Source organism: Erithacus rubecula, assembly GCF_903797595.1.
Source record: "Erithacus rubecula genome assembly, chromosome: 11".
NCBI classification, from domain to species: domain Eukaryota; kingdom Metazoa; phylum Chordata; class Aves; order Passeriformes; family Muscicapidae; genus Erithacus; species Erithacus rubecula.
Window position 1 is genome coordinate 14,975,481 of NC_136663.1, and position 18,255 is coordinate 14,993,735.

Sequence of the window (18,255 nt, forward strand, 5' to 3'; positions counted from 1 at the left end):
AATGACAAATCATATTGCATCTCTGCAACAGAACATTCCCGAGATATTTATAGGCAGGGGAGCTTAAAATAAGTTTTATTTTTTAATTGAATAACTGTGGTTCTTTTACCCTCTAGTGTCCTTGGCTGGCAGATGTCTGCTTGGTTCAGTGTGCGAGGGGGGACAGGAGGAACAGTGCAAGCTGCATCATTTTTGAAATAAACAAGTTTCTGATTGGACTTGAGCTCGTTCAGGAGAGGCAGCTGCAGATAGAAACTCGTGTCCTGAAGCCTGAGGATGACACAAACTGCTCTGTGTCCTCAATAGAAGAAGATTTCCTCACAGCCTCCGAGCACCTCGAGGATGACAACGAGGCTGATGAATATAAAACTGGTAAAAGCAGGGGGACTGAGCATAATTCTGCTCTTGTTCATACTGCAAAACAGCTATAGCAATTCTCACAGAAATTCCACTTGATGTTAATTCAAGCATATGTAATTTAGAAAATAGACAGCCATTCATATTTTTAAATTTTTTTCAAAGACAAGGTTCAAAGACATGGCTGTGCAGTACTTTTACAGAGCAGTAATGGAGTACAAAGTTGTGCAGATTTTTTCTTTTAAAAGTCACAATTTATTCTGCAAAAACTAATTTTGTATTTTTCTCAACAGGTCATGAAAAATTAAATGTTTCAGAAGCATCTTCAGATGTCAAAAAAAATAAAGGGAAGGGATTTGAAAACATTCACTATAGAAAAGCTAGGTTGCCATTCATTCTTGAAGGGAACTGCATTAGTAAAGATCATGCAACTACTCAGGTCTCTGAAAGTGTGAATGTGTCTGAAGATGGCATCTCACAACCTGAAGATAAATCAGACAAGGAAATACTGTGGCAGAAGGAATTAGCTGAAAAAGGTACTTCGTCATTTAGCACTAGTAATTTGACTGGTGGGGTTGAAAACTCAGCACTCATGTTAGAAGATGTATCTGTAACCAAAATGGCTAAAGAGGAGCTGGAGCATCAGGGTGGCTCCACAACAAAACACAGCAGCAAGACAGACAGGGAAGACTGTGCAGGGAGCAGGAAAACTGATGCTCCCTCCCAGAAGGAGCAGGCAACCACAGGTCAGTACGCCACAAATTTAGCAGAATCTGTTCTGCAGGACGCGTTCATTAGACTGTCACAGTCTCGACCCAGTTTCAGTGAGGAAGCTGCAGTCAGCATCTCTGTGGGAAGCTCCTGTAAGTCAGAAGATGGATCTGCCTCCCGGTCATGGAATGAGCTCCCAAAGATCGTCATAGTGCAAAGCCCAGACAGTTCTGAGAATGTCCCTGACTGGCCAGGGGCTGCCTTCCCCAGCCTGGGCCACTGGGCTGAGGCAGAAAGCTCTGCTGAAGTGTCAGATGACTTTGAGGAAGAACACTCAGACAGACACGACCAAAGTGCATTGGAAGTGGCTCTGGCTTGTGCAGCCACTGTCATTGGAACCATTTCCAGTCCCCAGGCTGCAGAGAGGTTCCGCCGGGAGCAGGAGCCCCCGGACCCGAGGAGTGGAGCGGTTGCTGATGAGGAGGGGCCCGCAGCACCCACCCAGCTCCTCGATGACAGGGCTGGCACGGAATTCTCGTTCCCGTCTGCGCTCTGTGGCATGACTCAAGTAGCGAGTGCTGTAGCCATCTGTGGCCTGGGGGAAAGGAAGGAGGAGAAGTACCCTGCAATGTCCAGTGGACTGCTGTCTGCTGCTCAGGCCTCTGCAGCCATTACCCTGCATTGCAGCTTAGCTGTGGGCAGCAGCATGGAGAAGCTGAATGAGAGCATTGCGGAGGCGCTTCTCAAAGAGGCGTCTGTGATTCTGACAAAACCCAACACATACAAAAATGTAGGGCATTTTATGGAATGTATAAGTGGGAAGATTATTGAAACAGCAGCAAGACCACGTATTCCACGCACTGATGGAGCAATCAGGGACGAACTTGCTCAGAACTTATCCAATATTATTCTGCGACATTCTATGGAAGAGGTTAGGAAGAAGAAACAGCTACAAGCCCATTCAGAGGATGGCTCAAGTACACAAGACATTTTCACAGAGACTGCAAATGAGTTGCTTTTTAATGTAATATATTTCACTTGCAAGAAGATGAATGACATAAGGCAAGTTGAAGAGTGTTCTCCTCTCTTTTCTGAGGGCACAAAAGCAGAGAAAGTAACAAGAGCAGAAGGATGGCCAATACTGGCAACAGCATGTGAAACTTCACACAGCCCCCTTGATCCCTCTGCTGCTAAGCCATTTGGTACATCCTACAGCACCAGTACTAGCAAAGACCTTGAAAAGGTCACAAGCACTTGTGAGTGTAATATCAAAGATGTAAATAGCAATGAAGGATCCACACTGAATTCAGAACCAAGTGGAGATACAGGGCATTACACACTTGGTGCAAAAACATCTCCCAAGAAGAGATACCTGAAAAGAACTGCACGAGACTGTTACAAATCCCCAAATCTGAGTAACAATCAGCAGAAGAAAGACTACAGATCATTTTCAGACAGAGAAAATACCTTTGCAAACACTGAATGCAGGCACGGTGTTCAAGAACAGCTGTCTTCCAGTGCCACCATAAATACAGAAAACCAAGCCAAGATTAAGTGTGATTCTGTGCTAAATAATGATATTCAACTTAGCTTGTCTTTGTTAGGAAACCACGTCTTGCTTCCTTCTCAGCCTGCGCTACAGGTGAAAAATTCAAGGGACAAATATTGTATAACAGACTTCGCAGAAGAATTGGCAGAAACTGTTGTCTCTATGGCAACAGAAATAGCTGCCATTTGTCTAGAAAATTCAAATGGCAAACAACCCTGGTTCTGTGCATGGAAGAGAGGCAATGATTATCTGGTGACCCAGAGTTTATCGTGCAGAGCCATGAAAAGGAAGAAGGAAACCCACACCAATGGTTCTGTGGTTCGGAAGCACAGGGCACCTCGGCTTAGTGAGATCAAAAGGAAAACAGATGAGCATCCTGAGCTAAAGGAAAAATTGATGAATCGGGTAGTGGATGAATCTATAAACCTTGAGGACACACCAGATTCAGTCAATCTCTTTGCGAATGAAGTGGCTGCCAAGATCATGAACCTCACCGAACTCTCCATGGTTGATAGCATCTGGCAAGGTCCAAACCACCCCAGGAACAGACTGCACTGTGAAAGGTGGAGCCGAGCCAAGGCCTCGAGCTGTGAGAGCATACCAGAGGAGGACTCAGATTCCAAAGCCTCTTTCAATACCCTAGGCCTCATGAACAGCTTTGGTCACTCTCTGAGCCAGACAAGTTCTGTCTCAAAGCAGTCTAGTTGTGAAAGTATTACTGATGAATTTTCAAGATTTATGGTGAACCAGATGGAAAATGAAGGAAGAGGTTTTGATTTATTACTGGATTATTATGCAGGAAAAAATGCAAACAGTATCTTAACTTCTGCCTTGCAACAGGTAGCCAAGAAAAATGGCCATCTTAATGTACGACCAAGCTGCCCATCCAAACAGTCCAGCACAGAAAGTATAACAGAAGAGTTTTATAGGTATATGCTAAGAGAAATCGAAAAGGAAAGCAAAGATAATCCATCATCCTCTCGGAATTCAAAGGACTGGTGTGGCCTGCTGGCTCCCTCTCTGAGGTCACCTCTCTGCTTCAGGCAGTCCTCAATGCCCGACAGTAGATCCTCGGGCTCGAGGCTCACAGTCAACGTCCCAATTAAAGCCAATTCCTTAGATGGGTTTGCCCACCATCGCCAGGATTCCTTGAGTGTGCAGCCTGTCAGTACTGTAGCTTCTGCAGGGCTCTGCAAGTCTGACTCATGCCTGTACCAGAGAGGCAAGACTGACCAGATCACAGACATGCTCATCCACGAGACCTGGGCCAGCTCCATCGAGTCTCTGATGCGCAAGAACAAAATCATAGCAGATGAGGCAGAGGCTGCAGAGGCAGACCAGTTCTACAGTGATTCTCCACCACATGTGGAACAATATGCAAAAAGACTGGCTGCAAATATTGTTGAAAGTGGTAAAAGTTTAATCGTTGTCCAGCAGGACTCCTTTGATTATACAAGCCGAGAACACGTGCTGGAAAGCAAACATCCCCAAAGCACAGCCCTGATACAGCCCAAACCCAAAGTGGAGGAAGTCAACTTGGATGAGAAAAAAGAGCATGTGAAGAGCTCTGGAAGCCTCCCTGCAGGACAGCTCAGGGAGGTGCCTTTAATTCAGATAGAAACTGATCAGCGAGATGAGCCAGATAAAGACTCAGAGTCAATTTCATATGGCCCATCTGGAAAGGGGCATCAAAGCAAAGAGAAGCCTCCAGAAGCTTTGGATGGGAAACACACAGTTTCCAGTTCCCCAGTAAATAGGTAAGTGACAAAACAGCAAATCAGCACATTCCTTTGGTCTTTGGTTTATTTTCTGAGTAAAAGTTATCTTGATAAAGCAAGAAGGTAAGAGTAGTACTTTTAAAGAAATAAGCAGACTGAGTTTTGACTAATTTTCTTTTGGAATAAAATCATCCAATCATGTGTCACAGTGCTACTTTCTGGAGAAAACTTATATTGAATATGACATCATGGTTTTAAGATTTTAATCTAATACTGCACAGACAAGTTCTCTCTCATTTAAGCCTCCCTTAAGACAGGAAAGATGGACAAAAGCTTAAACTTCTATTTAGCACAGAACACAAAAACTAGATAAATAAAAATCAGTGCTAGCGTATAAGAGAGGATAGCAGGATTTGACCTGTTGTTCTTTGCTATGCTTGTTGCAAGTAACCTTTTGTGTACCTGGAAACATGACCAGACTTCTGAGAGCTTAAAGTTTAACTTTGTGTTTACAGTCTAGAGCTACAAGTAATAAAAATTATTTTGTGAAAGAAATAAAAGAATAAAAGTTCCTCTCCCAGTTTGCCTAAGTTCACCTCTTAGTTCAAGACTTCTCTGGTAGAATTTTGATAGGGAAAAAGAGCATTTTCTTTTAATGCCATTTGATGGAGTTTACATCAGAGCTCACCACCCTCTCCTTACAGCTGTACTCCTTTTGTAAGGAAATCCACAGCTTGCTTTTGTGAAGTGTGAGCCAGCATGAGAGTGCAGTGCAAATGCAGAGGATTGCTGTAGGTGTTCTGAGGTGAAGGAAATGCTCTCTCTCAAGACATTGCCTCTATCACTGCTTCATCATATCTGTTACTTTAGAGGTGTCTGAACTGCCTTGGAGCACTGCAGCACCTCGTGATCTCAGAGTGGCAGAAAGAGTGCAGGTGCTGGTGTTAGAAACCATTTTGTAGCTCATTTTATTCTAGACAGTGCTGTGTTCCAGCATTTGACAAAGCTCTGTTTGAAGTGATAAAGCACAAGTGCTTTCTCACTTGAAGTGAGAAGGTAGATAAATTGTAAGTACTTCCCTGTGTAAGGCAGCAATTAGGTGGGTAATTACCATGGTGTCACTAGTCTTTCATACTGACTACCCCCCACTACACCTTCCTCTTCCTTAAAATGCAACCTGCTTTTAGAAAGATAAATTTAGAAATACACCTATTTGGAATCTTGATTGTTTAAAAATTTAGTTATTTCTGCAGTTTACGAGTCCTTTCATAATTTTCCCCTGCCTTTGAAGCGGAGTTCCCAACATGGCTGTGACATTTAAATCTATAGGATTTGTAGGGCAGAGTTAGTAAGCAGAGGCTACATCTGCATGAGCATCTTTGCTCAGTGATGCCATGCAGCTCTGGTTCAACTTGCCTCCATTTCAGCCTCATTTGCAGCATGAAATGCACAATTCTTCCAAAGCAGTCTCAAATAGAAGCTGCCCAAGTGCTCTCCAGATGTGCTCATTTCCCTGCTGGGAAGGCAAAGCCTCCAGAGGTTCTTCACACAGATCTGAACCATTTGTGGCATGGCTGTCTGAACTAACTTTAGGCTGAAGTGAAAACCTAAAAATATATATAATGTAGCTATAAGAGCATCAGTAGAAATCACTTTGATCCACTCCTACTGCATGAAATTGCTTGCTAGTTCAGATACAGGTACATAGAAGTCCAGGCAGAATATCAAGCAGACACTGTCAGTTGGGGGAGAAAAAAAAGCTATGCAGGCCTTCAGCAATGAAAAAAAAAGCTGTTCCTTGTATGTAGGCAGTGCAACAGAGCCAGTCCTGTCACAGTTACACAGAAACTGTTCCAAGTGACTGTTCACAAGTGGGGAACTGTCAGTTCAAAGCATTGCTGGTGAGAGATGTAATTGCATAATGAATCAAACAAAACCCAAAACACCAAGAAACATCACCCACACAAATCTCTTGTGTTTTGGACCAAGTATCAGGAGCCACCAGTCCTGTGCTCAGAACCTGAGTAAGAGCCCTGCCCTGTGCCTGGCTGCTCAGTGCCCTCGTGTCAGAGAGTGCAGAGCCTGAGGCTCAGGGTTTCAGGGCACAGGGTTTGGCAGAGCTGACTGCCAGGGGAGCAAGTCCTGTTCTCCCTGCCCAGGCTGCATCTCTCTGTCATCCAGAATTAATGCAGCAACTTCTGAGACTGAGAGCTTGGCAAAAAGAGATACCCACAATGATACTGCCTCAATATATGCCTAATCAAGTTCATTACTCAGGAGCAGTACAATTTCTGGTGTGATCTCCTGCTTTAACCGAAGGCAGGTGCCTTAACCATAACTACAAATGAAGATCTGAAGGCAAGAACTTCTCTAGAGAGATCCAGAGGGTTTCCAGTACAGAACATAACATTACTTTAATCCCTAAATTGCAAATGCAGACTATCCAGTGAATATAATAAAACTACAATTTTTGCTTTACTTGTTATTCTGGGACTACAATGATATAATTACTGGAGAGATTGTTATTTTTCTTTGTATCAAAAGTCCAGTTTAGGTCTAAAAACTTATTAAAAATGTAGGAGATTTTTTTTGTTTCTATATGTGTTTGTGAGAACATGTGTACATATGTATGGCATACACACATGTGACATGTCAAGTGTGCAGAATTAGAAAGCATTTTTCCCTTAACCCTGTACTTTCTAAAGTAAATCTGGGCCCCATCTTCAGTCTGGTTTCTGACTGTTGCAATATTTTGTCCTTCCCCAGCCTAAGCAGTGAAGATCCTAAGTACACAGCACACACAGAATCATTAGTGATTCACAACCCACAATACTTTCCTAATTCACTTCTTTTGGATCTACAATCTTAACAAAGTAGAAAACATTGTCAAACTTATTCATCCATTAGCAGGACAGGGATTTAGCAGCGATATATATTTTCAAGAAATGCTGTCATTCTGCAGTACCATATACCACATATTTCAACCACTGATAGACCAAAGTGCATTAAACAATAAACCTTTACAATGATCAGATTTTTTTATACATGCTAAATCTTTTTGTACAGGGTAAAACTGTTCTATGCATGATTAAATCTAAGGCTTGTGTTTATTTATAGCAGTCATAAGAAAGTCCTTTTTCAAGAACATCTCAGGCCATATGTTCCACTGGACTATCTATATAAATGATAAGCTTGCCCAATCTTTTGCATGTCTGTAATTCTGCAGCTTGGTTGACTTTAATGAGCAGCATTGCCTGAAGATTGGTGGCACCATATTTGTTTGCCTATATTACAATATCAGTGTGCTTTCCCTCTCTCCCTGCCAGCACCAGTCCTCAGAGCAGATCGGAGGCTGAAGTCATAGGAGAGACAAAAGCAGCTGAAGAATTTCCAGCCCATCTCAGCAGCAGTGAGGAGAGCACTGGCAGCTGGTCCCAGCTTGCCAACGATGAGGACAATCCTGATGACACCAGCAGCTACCTGCAGCTCAGTGAGCGCTCCCTGAGGTACCCACCTTGTGTCTCCTCACTGTGCAGTGTGCTCTGCCCCCCAAGCCCACCCTGCAGCAGCAGGGACAGGCAACAGCTCGAGATTTACTCAGAATTCTGTAGAGAATGTCTAATGGCAGATTTGCTCTCTTTATTTTTTAATAAGGGAAAAAAATCACCCATGTTCTGATTCTCAGCCAGGTCTTTTTACTATTGGTGAGTAGCTTGATTCAGACAAAGAAAAAAACCCCCTGGCACCACTGAATTGTCTCAGTCCAACAGCAAAAAGGCCATGGAACAAATTTATTGCTACAGTCCTTTTGATTTATTTGCTGTTGTTTGCATAACATTAATTTTGGCACCTCCTTAGCCAAGATTGACAAGATTGCCATCCCCACCAGAAATCTATGTACTGAGAACAAAGATTGAGCCCTGATCTGCTTAGACTGGCACAGGGATGCAAATTAACAGAGGATTACCACTTTTTCCCTGAGTAGGCATAAATTCAGGAGCTCCTAGTGCTCTGTTCTGGTTTTGTTCCAGTTGAAGTCAGGACAAATGTTTGAAAATGTTACTTAGTCCTTGGAGTTTACAGAGCAATGGTATTTTGATTTCAGCCCTTTTACAGCATCAAATTGAGTAAGGTTTTTCCTTCACATGCTCTTAGACTATGTTTTAAAATATTATCAAGTAATTGCATCTTTCTCTTGAGTATTAAGATGACAAGGAGGGAAGACATTATGGTAATGAAGCAGGGAAAAGAAGGAGTCTCTCTCAGAGAGCACTGTTGGCTGGCTGAAATTACTGAACAAAACATGGCTGTCAGTGCAGCTGAACATTCATCCTGTGTTATTACAGTACCAACCTTAACAAAGTCCTTGGTCTGAGAGAGCTGAAGTATTGTGCCTTTCAGCTCTGCACTGGAACAGAAATTGCTACAGCAAGTCTGAATGCATGGCATGCTGACAATGTCTCAGAACACCCTGGTGGGGAAAGGAACTGTCTAATCAATCCTTCTAATATAGGGGAAAATACCTATTAGTTGGTTTTTCAGTAAAAATTAAGTGGTTCACCATGACTTGCCACACAGAATTTGTTCATGGTAATTGACTTGTAGCCAGCAAATTCACAACCTACCCATGAGACTATTACAGTATCTGCATAAACATTCACTGTCACATTTATAATGATGTTATAAAGTGAACTGGTAATATTTTTTTCCAAATATCCTCAAGTTTGCTGCTTCATCCTTGTGTATTTGTGGTCCCAATGAGTATTGGCTTTGATTAAAATCTCAGTCTTTCAGAGTAGTCAGAAACATGAGGGGCCATCTCTGTACCTGTGGGTTCCATCAGATCCCAAACAGTATTTGGGGTGTGATGTAATACACTGACACTACTGCTGGTTCTATGTGGACTCACCCCACAGGTAAGTGTATGAGGGGCAGCCAGTGCCTTGCTTGATCTCCCTGTTCAGAGGGGGCTGGATCTTTGCAGGTTTCTTGCAGGACTTCTCTGTACCTGCCAGTCCTTCTTTTCAAGGACTCAGACTCAGTTTTTGTTTGAGGCCAAGTGTTCATTGCAGAAGCCATTCACAAGGGAGTCCACTTTTTTCTCCTGGAATTTACAGCATCACTTGATGCATTGGTGCACTTGATACATGCTCAGTCTAGAGCTATTTGAATAAAAACCTCACCATTTTGAGCAGACTAGTGTGCTTTATTCAGGGTACCACTTGCTGAGCACAGTTGATTTTATAGAGCAGGGCTCCCCCCCACTTTATTTTTCACAGAAATAAATTTTTAGAAGATGTATGGAGACATGTTCAGCACAGCTTGGCACTAATGCTTAAACTTTTGCTTTGTCAGCAATGGCAACAGCAGTACAACTAGCAGTCTTGGCATTATGGACCTGGAAATTTATCAGGAGAACGTGCCATCTTCTCCTATGATTAAGTAAGTAGTCACTGAAGTGAGACTTGATGTTTAGTCCAATTTTAACTGCAAATCATTTATGCTGCTAAAACCATGCCAAGCCCTGCTTTGCACCTGCTGCTGTGCCTGCCCATGGCTTCAGAAAAAAGCACATGCAGGTGTCTGTGCAGAGTGAGGGCACCAGACAGTGAAAAATTACAGGAAACCCAGTCAGGTGTATCTCTTGAGAACCCAGATCCATCAACCAGCCTGTCTAGAAGATAGGTCTCTGTGGTATCAGTTTTCTGCCTTTGAACCTTCTTCTCTGAGTAACTTCAAATATTATCAAAACTCTACTGCAATACCAAGGAAGGTCAAGCAAATAAGGATTAATTAAAAGCAGTTTTAAAAACTCAATTGCATTTTTTCCAATAATAACAACAATAATAATCTGGCCCACAGTACATCCTACCTATTGTTTCTGGGAATTTTTCTACTGAACACTGAACTTAATTATCAAGAGATGTGCAAGTACATCCTGCCTAAAGATCCTGGTACAACCTGCCAGCTGGTGAATGTCATTATGCAGCCAGGGCACACCCACTGCACAAACATACAGACTGTACATCACATCCTGAACATGGTGACTTCCTGAAGGCAGTGACGCCAGAAAATTATCACAGCAAAACATAGACATTGGAAATTCAGCATTTCCACCCAGATTGAGACTTGCTGTGTCTTACCATAATGTCGTTTGCTTGTCATTATGTGAACTGTAAAGATACACAGATCCTGGTGAAACATATGACATAACTAATACAAGTACTTCATTGTCCTATATGCTGCAAAAATGCTACAGGTTTTTCCTGATTCACAGATTAAATAATGAAATATATTCAGCATTTTATTGTTTCATCCTATGTAACCTTTCTCTTGCAGTTTTCTAGGTCTTGCATTGAGGGAGAAGTTTATTCATCATGAAGCAATGTTGTAGACTGTTCCTAAGTATGACTAATAAGCTTTGTTGTTGTTTGTTTCTAAGTGAATTAGTAGAAGAAAAGGTTTTCCTTAAAGAACAGACAGAAAACACTGAGGGTAAGTTGAACCATATCAATTAAAACATATTATTTGAAGATAACACAAGTAATTGCACAGTAACTGATGGGATTATTTTCCAGAAAGTACTTCTGAGCTTTCAGTAGGGACAGCCAACTGTCAAAAGGATCTCCTGGTGATAAACTTTGACCTGGAACCAGAGTGTCCCGACGTGGAGCTGAGAGCCACCCTGCAGTGGATAGCTGCTTCTGAACTTGGAATTCCAACTATCTATTTCAAGAAATCTCAGGAAAACAGAATTGAAAAGGTAGTGTTTACAGAATTTGGCATACTATTAATGTCTACATAACTGTAGCAGTTATAGTTTATTAAAGTTACTGAGCTTAAAGGCAGATGCAAAAACATCTTCATTACAGCAAGATGGCAACACTGCTGTTTGTGAGAGAAAGGAATGAGAGGACAGGTGTGTCAGAACTTAAGGTATGTGAAATATGTAGTAGATTGTCTATGGCATGAGAAAATGTCACCATGAGACCTTCTCCAAAGTCCCTGTAGCATGCTTTGACAAATCTGTTCACTTTTTCATATCAATGATACATTAAATACTAATGCCCAAGGGCAGAATTCACAGGGTCCTTTAGGTGGCTGCATTTGAAAGGCTGTACATGGTTTACATGGAGTTTAAGTACAAAGGTTTAAAAAATAAAAATAGAAAACATTTGTGAGTGGACATGTACAATGTTCTGCTACTTGGTCACTATAATGTGAGACATGGTTTGGACTCAAGATTTTCAGTCCTTATTCTGGTTCTGCCTTGCCTGTAACACAAATTACAACAGCCTCAGGTCAGCGTGAACTTGTGCCTGGCTGCTCATAAATTGCTCCAGCTGGGGATACAGCTTGTGAGAGCAAATCTCTTTCCAGGGAGAGTGGGCAGACACAGATCACTGAGAAACCTCCTGAGGTGTTAGTCCAAGCCAGAGCCAGGAGCAACACTGAAGTACAAAATAGTCACAAGAAGTGCAAACTCCTTCTATTCCTGAATGATCAGCTGGTGTTCCTTTCAAATACCAACCAGAGCATTTCAGGAAAGACTAAGAGACCCAATTCCAAGATCAGCAAGAGAGCTTAAGCTTTAAGACTAAAAAACATGTTAGTATTTAAGTCAATTAATGAAAAAAGTACTACAAATCAGTATTTTGGTCTCTTATGGGAAGATCATTTTGAGTAGCAGAGATATTGTTTGATTTTCTTGAGTACATGCATTTGGGAATCATAAACATAATTTAAAATGCATTCAACAGCAACAGTCCAAATTGCATCTAATTAAAGAAACAGCTGTCAGCTTTACCCATGTGCTTTGGCAAACAGTTAATTCAATTGCAAAAATACACTAGAGAATAATGAAGCACATCCTGCCTACAACAGCATTCATGGAAATCACGTGCCTATTAAATATCATTAAAATACATATTAAAAGTTTAGGCTGCAGTAGGTAAATAGCAAACAGCTACACTAACTAGAAACACAATCTTTTCTTTTGTACTTTAAAGCTAGAAACATAAGGAGCAAACTAATTATTGTGAAATTCAAAGAAGTGAAAAGCTTTGATTTTTATTTATGTGCTTCAAAAGAAAAAGGGACCAGATGGATGACCCTGTGAAGCCCATTATTAAGTACCAAGTGGACAAAACTCGGGAGTTTTTTTACAGCTGCTTAAGAACATATATTTAAACTGCTTTCTCTGGAAATTAAAAAAAAAAAAAGTCAAATACAGATACTATGTTTAAAGCACAGATGTGATAAATGTCTTCATGTGACAAAACTTTACACAGAATTCCCTCTCACCAGTAGTATTTGAATATTTAAAATACTATGGGGTATATATATATGGAAATACAGAAAATTAAACTTTAAGTAAAATATAGCTAGTGGTAATGCAAAAATATTTTTTTAAGATGGATAATCACACATCCATTATTTTGACAATGAGTTGTTGATAACATGGCAAATGGCGACCCTTTATCAAACTGACTTTGTTTTTACTTTCATTGCAATAAATAAGAAATAATTGACAGAAGCAGTTAATTTAGAAAATGTCATGAGAGCCCATCAGTCTTCAGGGAGCTCTGGAAATTGAGAAATGAAGTTTTTATAAACAGCAAGAGCGTTGATGTTGCTGTGCACTGAATGGTGTCCACTCCCTCATACAGCTGTGCATTTACAAAGGGTGGGCCAACAAGATGTGTGTATGCATTCCACAAAACCTTAGAGAATGTTCACCAAATCCCACGTGTGTTTCACTGTGGTTTTTTATTCAGTTTCTAGATGTGGTGCAATTAGTCCAGAGGAAGTCCTGGAAAGTGGGGGACATCTTCCAAGCCGTGGTGCAGTACTGCAAGCTGAGCGAGGAGGGCAGGGACAGCACACCCAGCCTCTTTGACTGGCTGCTGGAACTGGGTTAGCATGGTTCCCTGGCTCAGCTTTCTGTTGTGTTCCAGTTCAAATAAGCAGTGGTTTGTGTCATGCTCTGATTTCTGAACATCACTGATAAAGTGTGCAAAGATGTACAAACTCTACAAGAACAGCACGAGTGCCACAACTGACCCAGGGGCAAAGTGAACCTGAATTTATCGTGTCTTTCTGTGTCATGAGGGACTCTTGACATGTTGTGCTATAGGATGCACTGTACTATGAGGGGATGGATTTTTAGCCTTCTGAATTAATGAACTACACAGTAAAGGCTTAATTATCTAATATATTCAATTTTCATCAATTTGATTAGGGTAAAATGAGATAGTACCCTAACATTCAGTTTTAAAAAAACACTGTTATTTGTACAGTTTAACTGTTAGAAGCAGAGTGTGCTTCAGAATGTCTAGAGACACCTTGTCCCTAGATAAGTAGTATTTATGGGTTTTTGAAATCCCCATAATTGCTAAGGGGTAAAAGCTTTTGAACATTTAACACCTTTGCAGTTAGACAACACAATAAAAAGCTGCTGAAAACACATTTTAGTTTCTTCCCATGTGTTTATTTCTCTTCTATAGATGTTTCTGATTCTTGCAACCTTTCCAAAGAAATAAAATCCAGTCTCTCAGTGACTTTCCTTAAAAAGCTGATTCCTTTTCCCTGGGAAGCAGTGCAGCTCAGTAGAGCTACACCTGCTAGATTCCTGCACACAGCCCTGTGAGCCAGGGCTGCAGCTCTCAAGCCCTGTCCTGGCCCAGCCCTGTGTCCTTGGGCGAGTCATTTCACCTCTGTGCCTCAGTGTCCCTGCTTGGCAAAAGGGAATCATGATAGTACAATTGTTACCTGAAGTGCTGCTGCTGAAAGCACTATGTAACATTCTACATACCAGTTAAAAGCAGTAAAAAAGTACTGTTTTAATTTTAGTATAATGGAATAAATTGCTAATGAGGTGAAGAAATGCATATCTGAAAAGAGCACCATCTTGTCCTAAAAATCTCAATGTTAATTTTTGTAACTTACAAGAAAGCAAAATGTTTGTCAAAATTTCAGCAGACATATGTGTTCATTTTGAAGAAAACTGTTTGGACTACATGTGAGAGTTCACATTCCTATAACATTTCTATAATTGTTTGATAAGATATACTCTGCTATCGTCCTGTTGAGATGATCTGTTGGTATCATGCACTTAGTAATACATTCTCTTGACTCTGCCAAAGAGACTGGGTGTGAATTTAAATGTAAAAACAGCTTATGACATCATAGCTCTTCTGCAGTTTGTTATTTTGAAAATACTTACTTTTCATCTCTTCTACCCAAATAATGTAACAGAATACCTGCCTGCTTTTCCCAAAAAAAAAAAAAAAAAGAAATATTTAAGAGAAGTTTTATTTTCCATATAGCAGTATATGCTTCTGTAATATTTCTTGAAAAAAAACCTATCCTTTTGCACTAAATATTTTTCAAAGTTTTGAAGTAGTTTTAAATAAGTTATGAAAAAGAGCCATATTCTCAGTTTTATCTTTAAAACCATTAGAAAACTTGCATGATTGCATCACTCATTTGTTACAAAATGCAAATTGTTAGCAAATCGAAATCTAATGTGGAACATTAAATAGTGAGTAATTCTCAGTCTACTCTGCAGTATAAACAGGAGAGGTCGCTTTACACTCAAAATAAAGGTCAGCTTATTGCAAACACTGAACATAACTGGAGTCACTGGGCCAACCCCTAAGAACTGCTGAGCATCTGTAACTGCCACTAACATGAGTGGCAACTGAGAATGCTCAGCATTTCTGAGGCTGAGCTAATGAAAATCACCAAGAATTATAGATTTAAAGTGTTTTGTTTGAATTAATAAATGGGAAAGTGTATTTATTTTTAAACCAAATACAGTTAGTTATCAGTATACAATCTTTTGTTGTGATAGAATAAATGTTTACAAAGCACAAATATGACAGAGTTGTAACAGTGTGATGCAGTTTCTCTGTACAATAGTTCTTAATGTTGCAATTTATTCAGAAATAAATTTATGTTATAATGTGTGTCCTCTTTGCCTTCCTAAAAGGTTCACAAATGAGCTGTGGATTATTTGACCTATTACATATTTGCCTGCCATCCCTGGAGCTTCTCAAACTTTGCTTCTCAATGACAAATCTGATCCATAGCTCTGACCAAAACAAGCCAGAGCAAGGTCCAGGTTCTACCTCAGTGCCAAAGCTACTCAGGTTCCCCAATTCATTTAAGAGATAAAAAAGGCTAAACATAACATTCTTAGTATCACAATAAAATGAAGAGAAATTATACCCTGATTGTCCAGAATAACTCCCAATGTACAAACCTCTTTTAGTGCTCACTCTGGCTGCTTTCAGTACCTGTAAAAGTGAGCAGGAGGATGGGGTGACAGAGGTTCAGGAGTTTCCTTGTGTAAGTTCACAGGGGCATTTACTGCAATATTGCCTGGATACCACAGGTATTTCTACTGCCACACAGAAAAGGAAACTATCATTTCACTAACTAAATCAGAATAGCATTGTCCATTCTTAATATTTCTCAGTTCTTAAAAGTGGGTATTAAACACACATAAGTGAGAACAACATACAGCCATAAGTAAAAATTTCCCATACGTGAGCATGATGCAGGTTTTTAACAGCACTGGGGGTGGTTGCTCACTATATTTCTTGATAAAAAACTAGGGTACAACAAATTAAAACCATATGAGTCAAAGCAAACAAAAAGAGATGAGAAGTTACCAGCTGAGAAGATGCAAGACACAGGTTCTAGTGGGAGCTGAGAGTTCTTGCAGGGATGTCTCAGGGGATGCCCTGGCCATCAGAGACCCCTCACAGGAGCAGCAGGCATGGCTGCCGTGTCCCCTTCCTGGAGGTGGTTCAGGGGAAGGTGCACTGCCACCCCAGGGTTGATTCTATCACCCACACAATGAAGAGATGCAGAACTGCTACTCTGCAAAAGCAATTCTACTGTATTTGAACTAGAATTTTAAAACTTCCTTTTTAATGTTGTTGTGTTTGTGTAGTGTTGAGGTTACTAGAAGCTGAAAAACTATGATCTACCTCAATTTTCTTCATACTGCTGAAGATTTTTATTGTCTTCAAGAAAATTAACCACTTACAGTCTGTGATAAAAACAGTCACCTGTTAAATTCAGTAGATTTCTGAAGAGGCCAGTTTTACAGTTGCTCTTGCCTGTTTCATGCAGAGCTGCATGACAGACAAGCATAGGAATGTCACTGTGAATCCTGAACTTTTCAAACAGAGGGAACAAACCCACCAGTACATTGAAATAAAGAACCCACATGACATACATAAATAAAACAAATTGCAGCTCAGAAGGAAAGCACATCCATACTGGCCACATTAAGAATTTGAGTCAAAGCCATTCTGAAGCCTTTGCCACATATGAGCAAACCTATAACACCACTATTTCAGTATTCCCAACCCAGTCATCACAAGGAACAGGCCCTCAGAAGGCAACTTGCAGCTGTGCAGCATTAAGCAGGACAGACAGTTATATTAGACAGCTGGGCTATCAAACTAATTAAAACAATTTGCAGTGAAGATAGGGCTGGCTGCATCCTCCTCCCAGCTTCAGCTGAGAATTAGATAGTAAAGTGCAGCAAACTGGAAAATAGCAGGAGGATATATTTCTACATCCTTTCACTAACTACCCAGGAAATGTGAGTGATCCCACTGAAGGAGACAAAAAAAGAAATTCACACAAAATGCCACCTTTAAAACATGAGTGGGTGTGAGTATTACTGTCATCACCTATTCAGGAAGAATTTGAATCTCGCACGTCACAAATCCAAGTACACATCTTGTGCTTCCATGGAAATCCCCATCCTTGTGAAATGCATGTTCTGTCCTCCAGCAGTTACGTGACACAAACTTCTTTCCCAGAAAAACAGAACAGAGGCTTATCCTGAAAGGATTTCAAAGGTGCAAAGGACAGAAAGACTACAGGAAATATGATTTCTACAGTGACAAGCCTTACTGAAGCACTTCAGGGGTCTCCTGAGGTAACCCTTTTCAATAAGGTCACAAGAAGCCAAGTTTGTCAGCATTTCAGGATAATGTTGAAAGCTACATTCCACTCCAACCACACAGTGACTAAAGTAGCACTTGGATAGTATAAGGTATGCAGATTTTAAAGTGCCAGGTAATAGAGCTAGAACATACACATTCACCATTTTGGCTGAGGGACTAAAGTGGAATCAGAGAAAGGGATAAAGCTGCTGCCAGACCTACGGAAGGGTTCCAGGATGATATGTTTATGTGACACATTCCTAATGTATATCTCTATTAAATCCACATATGGGTAAACCAAGGTGCAGAAAACCTAATATCAAAGTATTCACAAAGACTATCCAGAGTACAACAGAAACTCTTAGAAGGCACCAAGCCAGCACCCTTTACAGCAGTGCTGTGAACCACACCAGATGTGAAAATATTTCATTTATGAGCAAGAAACTTAGATAACTTAGCCTAAAAATCAGTTCTACACATTTAATCTAGGAAAAAATCAGAAATAGAACCCAGACAGCCTACCAGTCCAGTGCTTATTGTATGAAACGTCAACTAACAATTTCTTGTAAAAATAGGACAAAGACCTTGAAGCCAAAAGCCATTACAGACATCTAATTCACTATTATAATATAGGACAGAATAATAAACAAAGAAGCAACAGGAAGAAAACCAAACAAAAAGATTAAGGGGTTGGGGGGAGAATCTAGTTCCTGATTGCAGTCCAAAGAACATTTGACTTAGTGATAGTTCACAGCAAGTCAATTTTCAGTTTTTAACTATGTAGCAGCAGTTGTATACATCTCATTATAGTAATTTTCCTCCATTTTTGTCACTGGAAATCTCCCAGGTCACAGGTGCCCATTGATCTTGGGACATTGAGCAATTCTAAACCAACACATAACAGCACTGCCCTTCAATTCCAACTTACTGAGGTACATTTTTGGCATCC

The 18,255-nt window shown here is 40.6% G+C and overlaps 1 protein-coding gene across 3 annotated transcripts in view; it reads left to right on the forward strand.

Moving 5' to 3' along the window:
- The window catches only part of SPHKAP (SPHK1 interactor, AKAP domain containing), a 64,212-nt gene extending 48,834 nt beyond the window's left edge, over positions 1–15,378 (forward strand). For 2 of the 3 annotated variants that reach the window (XM_079315599.1, XM_079315600.1), the window contains exons 6-11: positions 117–372; positions 651–4,374; positions 7,662–7,841; positions 10,778–10,830; positions 10,914–11,098; positions 13,113–15,378. In XM_079315599.1, the coding sequence (XP_079171725.1) occupies positions 117–372; positions 651–4,374; positions 7,662–7,841; positions 10,778–10,830; positions 10,914–11,098; positions 13,113–13,256 (4,542 nt within the window). In that variant the 3' untranslated portion in view covers positions 13,257–15,378. Of the gene's footprint in view, positions 1–116; positions 373–650; positions 4,375–7,661; positions 7,842–9,690; positions 9,778–10,777; positions 10,831–10,913; positions 11,099–13,112 lie in introns of all 3 variants that reach the window. The other variant, XM_079315598.1, reaches the window with a different exon arrangement.
- The last annotated feature ends 2,877 nt before the right edge of the window (positions 15,379–18,255 follow it).